General features: G+C 44.8%; 1 protein-coding gene across 4 annotated transcripts in view; it reads left to right on the plus strand.

The window, feature by feature from the left end:
* The window catches only part of smg1 (SMG1 nonsense mediated mRNA decay associated PI3K related kinase), a 57,861-nt gene that overhangs the window by 18,610 nt on the left and 23,366 nt on the right, over positions 1–15,885 (plus strand). For 2 of the 4 annotated variants that reach the window (XM_085452986.1, XM_085452988.1), the window contains exons 19-31: positions 2,800–2,940; positions 3,191–3,417; positions 3,598–3,797; positions 4,568–4,729; positions 5,460–5,614; positions 5,728–5,861; positions 6,077–6,388; positions 6,653–6,794; positions 9,667–9,817; positions 10,024–10,144; positions 10,569–10,817; positions 13,763–13,917; positions 14,606–14,741. In XM_085452986.1, coding sequence (XP_085309112.1) covers positions 2,800–2,940; positions 3,191–3,417; positions 3,598–3,797; positions 4,568–4,729; positions 5,460–5,614; positions 5,728–5,861; positions 6,077–6,388; positions 6,653–6,794; positions 9,667–9,817; positions 10,024–10,144; positions 10,569–10,817; positions 13,763–13,917; positions 14,606–14,741 — 2,285 coding nt within the window. The remainder of the gene's footprint in view (positions 1–2,799; positions 2,941–3,190; positions 3,418–3,597; positions 3,798–4,567; positions 4,730–5,459; positions 5,615–5,727; positions 5,862–6,076; positions 6,389–6,652; positions 6,795–9,666; positions 9,818–10,023; positions 10,145–10,568; positions 10,818–13,762; positions 13,918–14,605; positions 14,742–15,885) is intronic. The other 2 variants (XM_085452987.1, XM_085452989.1) reach the window with 1 other exon arrangement.

The raw sequence follows: 15,885 nt of genomic DNA on the forward strand, positions 1-15,885 counted from the left end.
AGCAGAATATATCCGTCTCTGTGACCACTACAAAACACCAAGTTCAGACTTGGGCCAGCTATGAAGCATTTGGTGCTACAGCAGCTGTTGGCTCCTGGCTATACAGAGCCTAAACTCTCTGAGCTCCACTTTAATGAAAGGCAGTCAATAAACCTGCTGTTACTTTGGCTCGTTTTCCTGTATCTAGTAGAGCAGGGGTGGCCAACCCGCGGCTCTCGAGCCGCATGCGGCTCTTTGCCTGGTTTCATGCGGCTCTTACGTTCATATCAAAGTTTGTGTTTTGGTTTTTTTTTTTGTGGTGTTGTTTTAAAATGTGCACGTTCGCTTCGCTTGAGTTCAATACGGTATTTTCATCAAATGGCCATGTGTGTGAGATGAAAATACCGCAAAGTTTCCCAGTAGGAGCAAGTTTGCCCTTAAAATGGCAGGAAAAAAATGCACAGCAAAAAGAAAATATGAAGATGAACACAGGACGTTTTTAACAGAGTGGGAGAGTTTATATTTTTTTGTTGAACGCAATGGCAAGCCATTCTGCCTTATATGTCAGACGTCATTAGCGCATTTCAAAGCTTCAAATCTTCAGCGCCACTTCAGCTCACTCCATGCTAACATCGACCAGAACCATCGACCCAAAAGGGACTGAACTTCGCAAGCACGAGTCGGCCACTTTGAAAAGTCAGCACATACAGTTTTTCCAAAAATTTACGAAGCGGTCAGAGACCATAACGCTCGCATCCTATCAGCTGGCTTGGAACATTGCACGGGCTAAAAAGCCATACAATGAAGGGGAGTTCGTTAAAAAATGCCTCAGTGACGTTGTTGAAATCTTGTCTCCTGAAAACGACAAATTAAAACGCGTGGTATCAGACGTCCAACTGTCCCGCCACACTGTTGAACACAGAATATCGGACATTAACACGGCTATTGAATCACAGTTGCACTCTGACCTTCAAGCATGTGAGTATTTTAGTGTCGCATTGGATGAGAGTTGTGATATACAAGACAAGCCTCAGTGGGCAATATTTGCATAGTCTGTGTCAAACGATTGTGTGATCAAAGAACTCCTGGATATTGTGCCATTAAAAGACAGAACCCGTGGCACAGATGTGAAAGAAACCATGATGGCTGCATTTGAAAAAGCAAATCTGCCCATAACGAAATTAACTGCAATAGCCACGGATGGAGCACCAGCCATGATGGGATCTGTGAACGGGCTTGTGGGGCTGTGCAAAGCTGACCGAACTATTCCTGACTTTTGGAATTTCCACTGCATCATCCACATGGAGCAACTCGTGTCTAAATCATTGAATTTAGATAACGTCATGAAGCCTGTGATGGAAATCGTCAACTATATCCGCACACATGCGCTTAACCACAGGCAATTCAAGAATCTCATCGCTGAGCTGGACCAAGGGCTTCCAGGTGACCTGCCGCTGCACTGTGAGGTGGCTGTCAAAAGGCCGGGTACTCTCTCGCTTCTTTGAGCTTTTGGATGCCGTGAAACTGTTTATGGAAAAGAAGGACAAGGACTATCCCGAGCTCTCGGACCTCAAGTGGATTATGGATCTGGCCTTTTTGGTCGACATGCTGTGTCACTTGGACAGACTGAACCTGACCCTGCAGGGTAAGTTAAAAATGCTGCCTGACCTGGTGCAAAGTGTGTTTGCGTTTGTCAACAAACTGAAGCTGTTCAAGACACATATTCAAAAGGGAGATTTAACGCATTTTCCCACTCTGCTAAAAGCCAAGCGGGCAAGTCACCAGCGCTGCCCTGAGTAAGCAAAGAGCCAGATATGCAACGCTGATTGAAAACTTGCACGAAAGCTTTGTGACCCGGTTCCATGATCTACAATTGAAAAGGCCACAGATTACGTTCCTCGTCGACCCATTGAATGCAGAGAGTTTGAAAGTCTCGCTAGTCACAGATAAAGCTGCGGCTGAGTTGGAGATGATCGATCTTTGTGAAGAGGACCAATTGAAACCTGCTTTAAGGGAAGGGACCATTGAGTTCTGGAAAAGTATGCCAATGGAAAAATACCCCAATGTCAAACGGGCTGCGCTTAAGATACTGTCAATGTTTGGGTCAACATACAAGGCAAGGAATGCCAGAAGTCCCATTAAACAACATGCATTGTAAAAGTAAATGCTATTGTAGATTATTATATTTTTGTTTGTGGACTTGGTTGAACTGAGAGTTTGTGTGTGTGAGACAGTGCGCACAATTGTTGAAAATGACTGGCCTGTGGTTTTAGTACTGTAGGAGTCATTATCATATTGGTGTGTGACATTTACAATAAATCTGGCTGAGCAGAATGTGTGTATATTGTGACTGGTTGGCCACCCCTGTAGTAGAGTGTGGGTCTGGCTAATGATTAGCTAAGGTTGTACCGAGTCTGAACAATAAGTGGTCCTGGTTAATAACTACAGACTACTACTTATACAGAGTTATTACTTGAGTTGAGTCTAACTACAACCCGGCAGGTCCCAATTCATTAACCAGCTGCTCGGCTAACGCTGTCTCACAGCTAATGTGAGTGCAGGTTGTTGCATCCTGCCTGACTGCCATTTTTCAAATAAATTAAATAGTTTTGATTAAACGTATGAAAGGGAGCTCCGTGTTTTAACCAATCTGTACTATTCATCTATGACTCTCAGAGCTGCACACTCACAAACGGCATTGCTTTCATCAGCACTGTCATAGTTAGGGGACAGTTGGTGTTAGATTTGAACCGCAGTTGTGACCCATCAGGAGATCGGATGCATGTTCTCAACATATGCGTGTATATTGCTTGTTCACAGTAACCACAGCCATCCTGAAATGAGGAAGATCTCTCTGGCCATTCGCCACCACATGAGCCATGCTCCGAGCAGCACTTTCCACCCCCAGGACTTCAGTGACCTTATTAGCTTCATCCTATATGGCGTCCTGCACCGTGGAGGGTAATGGCACAGTGACAGCTGCACAGAACTCTGAGAATGTCTTTTGTTTTACAGTCTCATGGTCATTTTTGATCTTTGGTAGTCGTGCTGTGGGTTTACACAGATGTGTGTATCATGACGATTTTGAGTCAACTATAGTGAGAGATTCACGTCAGGTCTGCGTAATGTAAGGGAGATCTGTGATGCACGCTTGGTTTTATGGAGGATAGGACTTGTGATGAATAAAGGTGGTCATGTCCTGTATCTACAGCAAGGACTCCTGGCTGGAGCGCCTGTACTACAGCTGCCAACGCCTTGAGAAACAGGATGGCCGTGGAAGTACAGATGGTAGCAAGCCAGACGTGGTGACACGGGCACTGCTGAAAACAGAGGTGTTGCTATGGCAGTGGGCAGTGTGGGAGGCTGCACAGTTCACCGTGTTATCCAAACTCCGAACACCTTTGGGTCGAGCTCAGGACACCTTCCAGACCATTGAAGGTAAAGTGAAGAGTTCATGTGACTGCATTCACAGTAATTGTCATTTACTTTCAAGATCTTTTTTGTAACCTCCAGAAGAGGTTTCTCAGATACATACAGATGCTGTCTGGTAAAGAAATAAAACTGGGACAGTTCATCTAAAGTTCTCAGACACAAACCATTTTCTCTGCTTTGTTGCAGGTATGATCCGGAGCTTGGCTGCACAGAGTCTGAACCCCGAGCAGGATGTTGGAGCTTGGGCGGGCAGTGGAAGTGACAGTGATGGTCACCACTTAAATCAGCTCCGCCTCACTTTGCTGCTTCAGTACCTGGAGAACCTGGAGAAGCTCATGTACAATGCCTACGAGGGCTGTGCTAATGCTCTGACAGCTCCACCAAAGGTACGCAGACAAACTGCACGGCTTGAAAATGAAATAGTTTAATATTTTGACACTAAAGGAGATGATAGAGCCTCAGAGTTTTATCATTACTACAGGTGTCCTTGAGTTTTGTGATAAAGGAAAAAGATACTGAGTCACAGTTTATCAGTAATTTATAAGTGCAAACAAAATGTATGAAGGGCGTTTTTAATCTTTTGTCTCCAGGGAGTGATTGTCATTGCTGACAGATTGGCTAAGTCAAAGATTGAATCTGCTAAACCTTACATATAGCCTCCTCTATAATGTCACATAATAAAATTGAAACAACTATTTTCTGTCTGGGATTTAGTGTCCTGGATCAATTGACGATTCATTGTTCATCCTGTTCATAGCCTGTACATACTTATAGTTATAGCATATTGTAACTGTAACTTCTGTCGTTGCTGTGCTTTTTTTGGAAATCGAATTTCCCAGAGGAACCCACCCGAGGGATTAATAAAGTTCTATCTTATCTTATCTTATCTTATTCACAACATACTTCATACCGTGTACATTATAACATACCATAATAGACCCATTTCTGTAATATACTTGCATATCTATATTATTGCTAATATATATTGTAATATATCTATATCACTAAAGCACTTCTGGATGGATGCAAACTGCATTTCGTTGCCCTGTACCTGTGCATGTGCAATGACAATAAAGTTGAATTCTATTCTATTCGATTGATTAATAATCAGTCGCTTGTATAAATGATCACTCATGCCTTCTTCGCCACTCCTCAGGGAATTCGGACTTTCTTCTACACGAACCGTCAGACGTGCCAGGACTGGCTGACGAGGATCCGCTTGGCACTGATGAGAGTTGGTCTTCTGTCTGGACAGCCAGCAGTAACTATTCGCCATGGGTTCGATCTGCTTGCAGAGATTAAAAACAGTGGCACTCAGGTCTGTGTTAGTAGAATATCCTCTCTGTATTAGATGTAGTAGAGATGTATATACAGTGAAAATATTCATATTACTTCACTTGTTTGTCATGTTACAGTAATCAGCACTGAATGTAGTACACAGCTGCAGTGCTGTCAGAGGCTTAGGATGCTAGCCACTGGATTTAACTAGCTGAGGTCACCATGCTGCACAACCCTTCTCCTCAGTTCACTGACCATCTTCCTGTTTGCTGATGACATATTTAACATCTGAGAAATCTAACATAGCGTTCTACCTTAAACTGCCAGCTCCGCTAGAGTTGACCAAAAGGAACTCTTTGACCTGACCCTTCGGTCATGTCTGGAGGAAACCAGGTACCGCTTATTACCTGGTCAATACCATCCCATCTTCCAACAGGACAACAATCCTAGGCACACAAACCAAGATAACAAGAGAGTGTCCCAGCCAGAGTTCAAACTTGATCTGAACTGAACAGATGTGAAAATGGCTGTGCACCGAGGTTCTGCATAGAACAACGGGAGAAACTGCCCAAAAATGAGTGCCGAGAGGCTGTAACATGACCAAATGTGGAATGAGTGAAGTGCTGTGAATAAGTGCTGTAGTAGTTCTGTTTGTCTGTGCAAATGCTGAGTGTTAGATTAGGCGGTGTATCATTTGACCATCCTACAAATACTGTGGTAATAAATAGTGTCATCTGTCTGGGTGAACTGTGGATCTGTGGACTTTAAAGGGTCCAGAGCTGGAGGTGCCCGTGGTGTTGCTTGTGGAGGCTCTGTTGGAGTTGCATTGTCCCGAGGCCATCCAGGGCTTGGCAAGTTGGAGTGCCTCAACTTCAGGCAAGAGTATGGGCTGGTTGTCATCGGTTGCGCTGCAGGCTGAGGGACGGTAAGGACTGGCACACTAACCGATTATCCTCATGGTTCACTGAGATACTCATTTGTAATAGATTCATGTAGTTTCATTGCTGTAATCAACTGTGCATATGTTTGTATGTGCAGGTTTGAGAAAGCAGCCCAGGAGTATCAAGACCAACTGTCTGCAGTTACAGGGATGGACTGCAGCATCAAAGGCTCTGACTCCTTCATGCTCAAACTGTCCAGCAACACAAGCAGTCCAAAACACTGTAGCAATGGTAACTAGCAAACATCCCCTTAGATCGCAGCATGTTTATTTGTTCAGCTAGCTTTCTAACTGTTCCTGTAGCACAGCTGTGAGGCACACAGCCACTGCAGGTAGGCTGTGCATCACCCGACTCTTAGAAACGTGTGTTTTCTGATGCTTTCTTTGTTTTTTCATCTTTCCTTTAAGTTTCACTGATGCTATGATGCTTGGTGTCATTTTCAACAGGTGACAGCAGGAAGACGGTGTTACTGAAGTCGAGTGAGTGCTCTCCAGAGGTGCTGAACTTTCTGGCCAACAAAGCCTGTCAGTGTTATGTGGCACTTTGTGACTGGGCTTCTGTTAAGGAGTGGCAGGCCACTGTCAGCACCCTCAAACAGAACTCGACCAATCCAGTCAGCATCAACCTGAAGACAGATTTCAATTACATCCATGCTTTGAGTCACTTTGAGGAGGGCGATCTAGCAGAATGTGGGGTTCAACTGGAGCTGCTGCCTGGAGAGGATTACACCGCTCTTTCTGGCAGTAAGGACAAACTGGGTAAGTGTTCTTACTGCCCCGAGTCTTAACAGACGTCTGGATTGTGACTGAGTTGTGCATTTGCAGTAAAACTGGTATTTTTTCCCAGAATGTAATGTAGGATTTTCAAAGTAAGACCACAGGTATCTGCTAAAAGGCTTGGAACATTTTGAATCTCAGTGACCTTGACCTCAAGGTCAGCTTTTCTGAAAGTCAGATTTATACCATGGGACCCATCTACTGGTGGCTGCTAGTATTTCTAACACTCTTTGTGCTCAAATTTAGATCTGAAAAGGCTCCTGCCCTCAATGAGTCCAGATCCAACTGAGCTGCAGAGAGCTATCGAGGTGCAGCTCCTTCGCAGCGCTGTAAGTGCAATGACCAAAGTCAGCGAGCAGCAGGATCAGAGAGCAGCACCAAACTCAGAGTGAGTTCATTTTTTATGGGTCAATCATTGTCAAATGCCGTACCAGCTCTGATTTCAAGGGGGAAAAACCCCATTAGGGTAATGAAACCCTTCTTAATAGGAGAACTGCCACATTTTAGCTTTCTATTGTTCAGTTTGCTCAGAAAGTATTTTTGTGATAAAGTCGGGGCGTTTCAAGCCTTTTCTGACGGCTGTAGCAGCATACACACAACAGAAAACCGAGCAGCCATGTAAGACAAAGCGTAGAAACAGAGATGTAAAGAGATGATTATTGAGATATAAATACAAACCCAAATATTATTATAAAGGGACACAAGTGTGACACTGTTTCTGGGATGTTATCAGTGCACTGTGTGCAGGCATACATTGTTTTCTATATACAAGAAGTGCAGTGATCGACTCCCAGATTGCAGCCAGACATCAAACGTTAGAACGTTTTCTTTTTGTTATTGGTGCAGATAACCACAACCCAGTAAGATTAAAGGCTCTTCTAAACTGATTCCAAGTTTTAACTGTATGAATTACACCTGGGTTGAGTATACGGTCTGAGACTGGATGTTTGGAACCTCGTGAGGCTACAGGGGAGGTGCGCACAACTCAAGCTCCTTCCAGTGACTACCAACTGGGGCTGATGGTATCCCTCTTCACCAGTACAATAATATTAATACTCTAACATTTACTACCCAATAATATATATAATATGAATTTTGGAAGTGACGTGCGTTTTTACGTATCTTTGGCAGCTTTTTATTCCATATGAATGTTGATTTCTGGCTGTTACGACTGGACAAGAAAGGTTTTGTTAAAAAATGGGGACACTTAAAGAAATCTAGGATGCGAACACATGTTGATAGAGTTGTTTGTTCCTCCTAAAGTAAGAGGCTCGTTCTTTAGAAGAACCACTGATGATAGCAGAGGTGGCTCATTGGACTTGTAAAGATCCTTAACATCACGTGGTACTCATAGACCTAAACACTTGGATTTTCTGTGGCTAATCTTGAAAGAGTTGGATCCAATTTGTCCCTCGCATGCAGAAGGGCGGGGCCTTAACTCATTATTTTGAATATTAACTTCATAACCAGATATTTCTCCAAATCTTTAAAGTAACAACAACAAACGAGGGTCTGATATAAACAACTTGTCATCTGTATGAAGAGAGACTTTGTGCTCTGATCTGCTGGATCCCTTTAATAACGTTCATCATTAACTGAATCCGTGACAGAGGGCAGCCGTAGCACCCACTGGGAACAAGTCGATCCTATGGCAGACAACCGAATCTCCACGGCGTTGCAGAGGCGTGTCAACCAAGGCAGCCCTACAGCATCCAGGACCATGAAGAACTCATCCACCCCCAACAGCCCAACTACCTACAAGCTAGTAGTTTGACTGCCTCAATGACCTCGCCCCTAATGATCAGCAAGTAGCCGCCCTCATCCACAGACTCTGCTCCAACTATTCCCTCCACTGCCTCCAGTTAACTCATTCACTGCCATTGACGTCTATAGCCGTCAATGGCAGTGAATGAGTCAATGGGTTTAACTCATTCACTGCCAATGGCTGGCAGTGAATGAGTTAAAGGCAGCATCACCCCATCCACACTATATTTACACTGTGCGAGTAGAGCATTGCTTTTAGTCACCTGACAATTTGCCAGAATTGCTTAGAGTCCGACCAAAAGTCTTGAACTGAACTTCTTCCACACCCAAGGTTGGGAAGGAAGATGCTGTGGACTGGGCCGTCTGTCAGACAGGGCACCGACCCTCTGTCACAGATCTGTTGTCTCTGTTCTGGAGGGTCCCATTTAGGCGCACCGGGCCTGTCCAGTTTCCTCTCACAGCAGCTGATCTAACTCATCAGCAGGGCGTGATCAGTTAACAGCTCAGCTCCTCTCTTTGCCTGAGTGTCATAGCAAATCCGTCAATGCAACGCCAATCTAGGTCTTGTAGTTTCGTCAAGTTTCCCAGTAGAACAATGGAATCAGTTCTAGGAAAACTGTCATTCGCTGCATACTTGCAGTCAGGTGGTCAGGGACCTTTCCCTGACCTGAAGCAGCAGGGAACCAAAGTCCAGCCCTTCTCCTGGAGACTGTGTGGTCTCACTCGTGCTCCCTGTCCAGCCCTGCCTCCAAGGTGTAACGACTCTGCGCTATAGTGCACACTTCTTTCATCTAGGCCAACACGCGTGTTCCCAGCATTGAGCGCATACGGTTTACTGAACATTGCTTTTGTTGCTTAATATACATTTTTAGTGTGTTGTATATGATTGTTGTTATTAATTAGGTTCTTTCGTCAGCAGCAGCAGTAGGTTTACACTCCAGACTGAAAGAATAAGGTCATATAGGAACAACCAGGCTTGGCAAACACTGATGTGTATATAGGTAAGGCAGGTGTTGCTGGAATAAACTGGATGTGGTTCCTTCAGAGATCTTTTTCGTGCTGCTACTTTGTCATTGCTCTGATGCCAACTTCTGTTAATTCTTTTGCATGACAGTGAAAACTGAGACGTTTTAAACCTCTAGATAAAAGAGAGCATGTTTAGCAGCACGTCCAAGGTAGGAGGGAGAGACTGACAGCAACAGACTGTCCTCTGTGCTCGTGTGAAAGAACTCTTTAGGCTGAAATGGGGTTAAGAGTGTAAATCTCATCTATCCTTGGTATGTTCAGTCCATTTCCTGATTCTGTAAAGTGAGACTGAACGACAGCCTCCATTCCAGGGCCAAAAAGGAGGAAAAAGTCGGTTAATTCTGGAGTCGTTGCAGAAAACGGTCTCTTGTCTGTTTTCTTTCCAAATGTTAATGTTTAAAATGTGTTACTTATTTTTAGCACGGTGCCATTTTCAGACTGGTAACAAATCGTGTGATGTGATGTTGCAGTACGTTGGTGCGTTGCTTGAAACAGACCGGACGGATCTGCTTGGGTCCCCTTCGCCTGTCGACCCTCACCCTCTCTGAGACCCTGCCCACATTTCCCACCCTGCAGCTCCACTCTACTGCCACCCTGGAGAATGCTCTCACTGGACAAGAGGTTCATAAATAAACTCATTTCATTTGCATCAAAAACGACTTTACAGTTGTTTAGTGTCAGTTTGGCGCGCGCACACACACACACACACACACTTTCTAGGTTTCTAGCTTTAACTTCAGACGAAGCAGCTGCAATGAGCACCAGCTTGAACTGTAATTGTCCAGTTTAAAGAAACGTAGCTTATCTTCACCCTTTGTTCTTCACAGGACTGCGTGATTCCTCTGTGCAGTGAGGCTCTCAACTCTTGTAAGCAGCAGGATGCCCAGCTGTTCCTTCATGCCCTCAGATACAGCACATTTCAGAGACAACTCCTCCACAAACTTAAGGGTAACCATTGAGTCCTGTTGTTTCTGAGAGAATTAATCACACCTCAGTTTTGTTTCAGCAGCATCGAAGAAGAAAAAAACAATTTATGCGTGCTTCATAAATTGTCAGAGCAATTCTTCCAAGAAAGAAATGAAGCCACTTTGTATCTCTGAGGGTTAACCCAGGCGGTACAGTGGTTGGATGATCGGTCAGGCTGTCCAGCTGGTACCTCAGCTCGTCCCCAAAATAGCCTGAGCTTGGATTGGAGAAGAAGTTGGTTGGACCTGACCTTACTTTACAAAGTCCCAAATCCAGCTTTGTGCTGCAGACGTACTTTTTGCTGGGCTGAACGTGATCACTGTGCTGCATAGACAAAGGGCCGTGGAAACATGCTGGATGTATTTGTCCATGTAAACCTCTAACATTTCTCCTCATTCTTGCTTAGGTTACTCTTCCTCCACCGATAGCCACCTAATGGAGCTTTGTCTGACTGCTGTCAAATTTGCCCGTAAAAAAGGCAACATTACACTGGCATCTCGCCTGCTCAGACAGTTCAGTGACACACAAACACAAGAAGAAGAGCAGGAAGAGCACCTGTGCAAGGCCTTCAGGCGTCTTAATCTTGAAGGCACCCTGGGGGAGAAATGGGGACCAGAGGTGGAGATAGAAAAAGCCAAAGTCCTAAGAACTGCAGGTGAGGGAACATCTTCATTACTCTACCTTACACTCCATTGGATGGGAAAAAAGGACCTGTTCACCTCGAACACACACACACACACACACACTCTCCAAACCCAGGAAGACCCAACAAAACAATTAAAATCAATGTAATATGATGAAAAATCCTGACTGTAATCAGTGAGGTGATTATTTAGAAAGGGCAAACAGCTGGGAGATCTGGGTCCAAGCAGCACCTTGGCCTAACTTTGTGCTTAAACATAAACTGAGGTTTTGGTTCCTGAACAGCTGATTTCGTTCGGTCGTCTGCGTGTTCACTCTGAGGTGAAGGTAGAAATGTGGAGCGCACATTAGAGACAGTTTGCTGAGCTGTGATATCAGGATGGCAGCTGACTCTGTGTCTGCATCACTTTTCATTTAGTAAAAACTGTTTCTGCAGCAGTTTATGACAAATTTCATTTTTCAAGAATTATTCAGTGATCATTCACTGATGTGTAGTATACCCTCACTTTATTTATAGAGGGTTACTCAGACAACCTAAAACTCCAGGTCCTGTCCATATAAATGCACAGACTGGACACAAGGTATCCAGCTGCTGTTGTTCCTCTGAGACGAAAGACGGCGGCTAAAAGGCGCCGGTTCTATGCGGGGATTAAGCCGCACATTGATCTTCGTATGTTCTGGGAGAACTGAATGCACGACTGATGCTCTTGAGAGCTTCTCTCCTACACGCTTGACCAAACAGGCATTTGTATTTCCTCTGACCACTTTGCCACAGATAGCATGTTGGTGCCCTCTTGTGGTCAAGTGTGTAAGACATGCTGTCCCGGTGGCCCGTTACCTCCATGAGAAGTGAGCGAGGTGTCTGCATGGTCACAGCCATGGAAACGCGACTCTGCGGGCTGTGTAATAGCCGACAGCATTGCTCTGTTTTTCAGCGTGTTTAATGTTTTCATGTGTTTTACAAAATGTGACAGCGCTGTGGGCAAACTGCCTGGATGCACGTAACGGCACAGTTTTAATACAGAGTGCATGAAGAAGTGCTTGTAAAACAACACGGAAAACTTTGCATCGGTTTCCCTCGGGTGGCTATGGTAACATCCACCCAAAGACTGCTTCCCAGCCCGTGGATTCTTGAGAGCCCCTGCACCTTATCTACTTTAGGGATCCTGAAACGGTGCCACAGTTTCAAAGCCAGCATCTCTCTTTTCTCCTCACATCTCATCTCCATCTCTTTATCTGTTCTTCTGACGACTGCACCGGAGACATTGATCTTGTCAACAAGGAACTCCTTGACAAGGAGTTCCTCTTTTTCCTTAGTTGTGAGGTTGGTGAGCCTGAGCCAGCGTGCCTGCTCCTGGAGAATCACCAGGCCTGTGGCTCTCCCAGTAGCCACTAATTTGTGGAGGCAGAGGACGTGGAGGACGTGGTCAGTGAAGATGCAGAGTTCTTCCCACACACTGGTGTCTGGTTTAGCTGTCATGTCCTCTGAGCCATTAGCACAGAGGAGGTACTGTGGGCTCTCGTTGACAGAGCAGCTGCTTTGTAGCACTTATCAGTAAGGAAGCGGCCTTCCTTCCAGGGGAGGGACGGGGCTATGAAGATGAAGACGACTTTGGGTAAATGATAGATGGACTGATTTTTGTATATGTAAGCTGCGTGCTTACACATATCTTGCATGTTGAAATCCAGGGGAGACGCCATTGCAGGTTTATCAACCTAGCTGGTAGCTGAGTGCTTTGCAGCCCAGCTGATGCTAGCCAGGGAGTTGGAGTCCACCTCCTTGTTGTCAGGCAGCAGGAACTGTGAGTCGGCCGACTCCTCTTCATTCTCGTTAAAACCTCCTCCCTGTTCTTGTAGCATCTCCTCCCATATGAACTCCAGCAGGGGAGAAACCCTCACATCCTCCATGTGGCTCCAGCAACAGGAAAGTGGTAGTGATGGTCTGTGGGTCTCATCTGCCCAGCTCACGCCTGGTGTTGCAGCCAGATCCTCAGGTATCTCCATTTCGCCTTGCTCTGCAGCAGCCACCTGACAGGTTAGCCTGGTGAGCTACCCGACTGTGGAGCAGTTTGTGTGGACAAGCCACGCAGTGGATACGATCATGAGTGGATCTCAAGGCAGCCTGAGCATGCGATGAACCTATGCATGCTCCACACGGGTGTGCATCTCAACCTAAAGTCTTTTTGCATCAAGGATAGTTTTCTAACTTCCCTTCCATCTTCACTGTGTACGGCTCTGGACCCTGTAGCTCCTCTGAAAAAGTGCTTGCCTCCGTGGTATAATTCTCAGATGCACGCCTTAAAAAGCAGATAACTTGGAAGCTGGATAGAAAATTGAGTCTCACTAATTTAGAAGACCATCATGTAGCCTGGAAAAAGAGTTTGCTGCTCTCAGTTAGAGAGAAGAAATTACTCATAACCTTCTCATGAATGTAAAATTATGCACAGCTACTTTGAATAGCATTTATATTAAACGCCTTTCCTCCAGTTGAATTTTACAGAGATGAGTTTGCTCGTGTGTGCGCTCTGAGTCAGTCATCAGCTGGTTCTCTTTGCTGAAGAAAGCCTGGCAGACCTGACCTGGGGTCTGCCAGGCTTCCTCTGTCCTTGCTGCCAGCAGCTGGAAGCAATAATAATGATAATGATGGTAAATGATGAATAATTAAAAATAATAAATCATTAATTAGTTATCAATACATCAGAAAAACAGACAGTGGCACTGTAGTTACGACAGATGCTGTGAGTCCACTTAGCAGAATAATTTAAAAAGCACACACAGTTTGACATCTTATAAAACAAATATGGAAGTTTCTCCCTTCAAGTCCCTGTCGAGCTGTTTAGCAGTAATGCCACTGAAACCAGAGATCCTAATCCAACCCTATTTTACAAAAACCCAGGTGTATGTGCAGAGCATTGATGAGGGTCCTGAGGCTCTGTTTTCTAAGTGGTTGTTTCTCAGCAGGTCAGTCACTGACAGCCATGGAGATGCTGAGCAAAGCCGCTCTGTCTTATTGCCATTTGGGGAAGAATGAAGGCGCCGCCTGCCGCTCGCTGCTGACACTCTGCAAATGGTTGCTGGCCGACTGGAAGGACATGACGCCTCAGCTCAAACAGGTTTACTGCTTTTTGGAATATTTGGTAATGATAATCACGTATGCAAAGAGCTGTGCCTAACGTGAAAGCAGTACAGTGAAGTTAATAGAACACAAGAACATTAAATGTAAGAATCGGACCAATGATGGGACCTAACCCTCTAACCTGCTTTGGCTCAGCTGATATTTGTCCTGGTTAAGAGAAGCAACATTTCCTCTGTTACTCAACTCTAAGTAAGTGAAAGCTGACCCAGGTCTGTGTTAAACAGCCAGATATGCAGACACACAGCTTGTGGTGGTGCTGATTGTCTTCTCCACCAGAAGCTTCTGACGTGTCCAGGTTGCTGCAGAGCCAGCTTCCCTGATCACTTTATTCAGCCCACAAAGTGCACTCATCTCCAGCATTCTGAAGATTGTGTTCAGTGTTGGTGCAGGCGATCGGATTATGTTGCTGGGGTGGACAGGTGCTGCATATACCATAAGGAAAGTGAAAAGCCCAGGTTGTAATCCACCATGGAGGCATGTGCTGACCCCCCTTCTTTATTGTCCTGTTAAAGATATTTAACCAAAACATAAAAAATAGGGTAAAGGACTTCTTGAAGCATCTTTGACACATTTTAGAAAAGAATAAAATATGTCTAATATAGCAGATGTGATTGTTTGGATATATCTTTAAAATGCATGCTTTCAGGCTGTTAATGTTTTTGTAGGTGGTAAAGAAATCTGCAGCAGTGAACGCATGCAGCGCTCTGGGCAGCATGTCGGCTCTGAGCAGGAACATTGCTGCTCTGCTGGAGCTGCCCCTGGAGGATCAGGCCATCCCATCAGTCACTGCTGAGATTTCAGGTACCATTGGAACCTGATGTATTCACACAGGACTTCTCTGGGCTGCAGTAATGTTGATTGTCCCCCTCTTAACTCTAAATCAATGACTTCTCAATAATGCAGAGTTGGGATGTACCACTTTAATTTCCCAGTCTACTATACTACCACTCAAGTGTGGACACGCCTCCTCATTTAATGGTTTTTCTTTATTGTTACGACTTTCTACACTGAAGACATCAAATATATGAAGCAGCATATATGGAGTTATGTGACAAAGAAAAACTTAATAAATATATTTTAGTAGCCACTGTTTGCTTTGTTGGCAGAGCTGCAAACCCTGCTCTCAGTGAGCTTCATGATGTAGTCACCTGACATGGTTTCAGCTCACAGCTGTGCCTGTCAGGGTTCAGTGGTGGTGACACTGTTGGGGATTCATTCAAAATTGAAGGCAAACTGAACCAGCATGGCTACCATCCTGCAGACACACACCATCCCATCGTTTAAATTCCAACAGGACGATGACCCCAAACACACCTCCGGGCTGTGTCAGGGCTATCTGACCAAGGAGAGTGATGCAGTGCTGACCAGACAGCCTGGCCTCCACAGTCACCTGACCTCAGTGGAGATGGTTTGGGATGAGATGGAGCGCAGAGTGAAGGCAAAGGACCAACAAGTGCTCAGCATCTCTGAACTCCTTCCAGACTGTTGGAAACCATTTCAGGAGACGACCTCATGAAGCTCATGGAGACGCCGAGAGAGCAAAGCAAAGAATCTGAAATATCAAACATGTTTGGAGTTATTTCCCACGTTTTTGTTCACTACATATTTCCACGTGTTCATTCATAGTTTTGATGGCTTCAGTGAGAATCTACAATGTCTTATGTTTTCTATTCCCATGTGAAGCACTTTGAAGCAACTTCCTGTTTTAAAAAGTTCTATAGAAATAAATGTTACTTACTCATGAAAATAACAAAAACCATTAAATGAGACGGTGTGTCTGAACTTTTGACAGGTGTACGTCCATATTAACCTGACACTCTGTCCTCTTATGTCGGCAGTACGTGTTGGCTTTTCTGCACATGATGAACACTTAAGATCTTTAAACTAAAAAACACTGAATCGTTTTGTTACACTTTCTTTCTCCAGTCCAACTAATCCCAGATAA

This window comes from Copadichromis virginalis, linkage group LG4 (assembly GCF_057382275.1).
Source record: "Copadichromis virginalis isolate Kocher_CV1m ecotype Utaka linkage group LG4, C_Virginalis_male_GT1.1, whole genome shotgun sequence".
NCBI classification, from domain to species: domain Eukaryota; kingdom Metazoa; phylum Chordata; class Actinopteri; order Cichliformes; family Cichlidae; genus Copadichromis; species Copadichromis virginalis.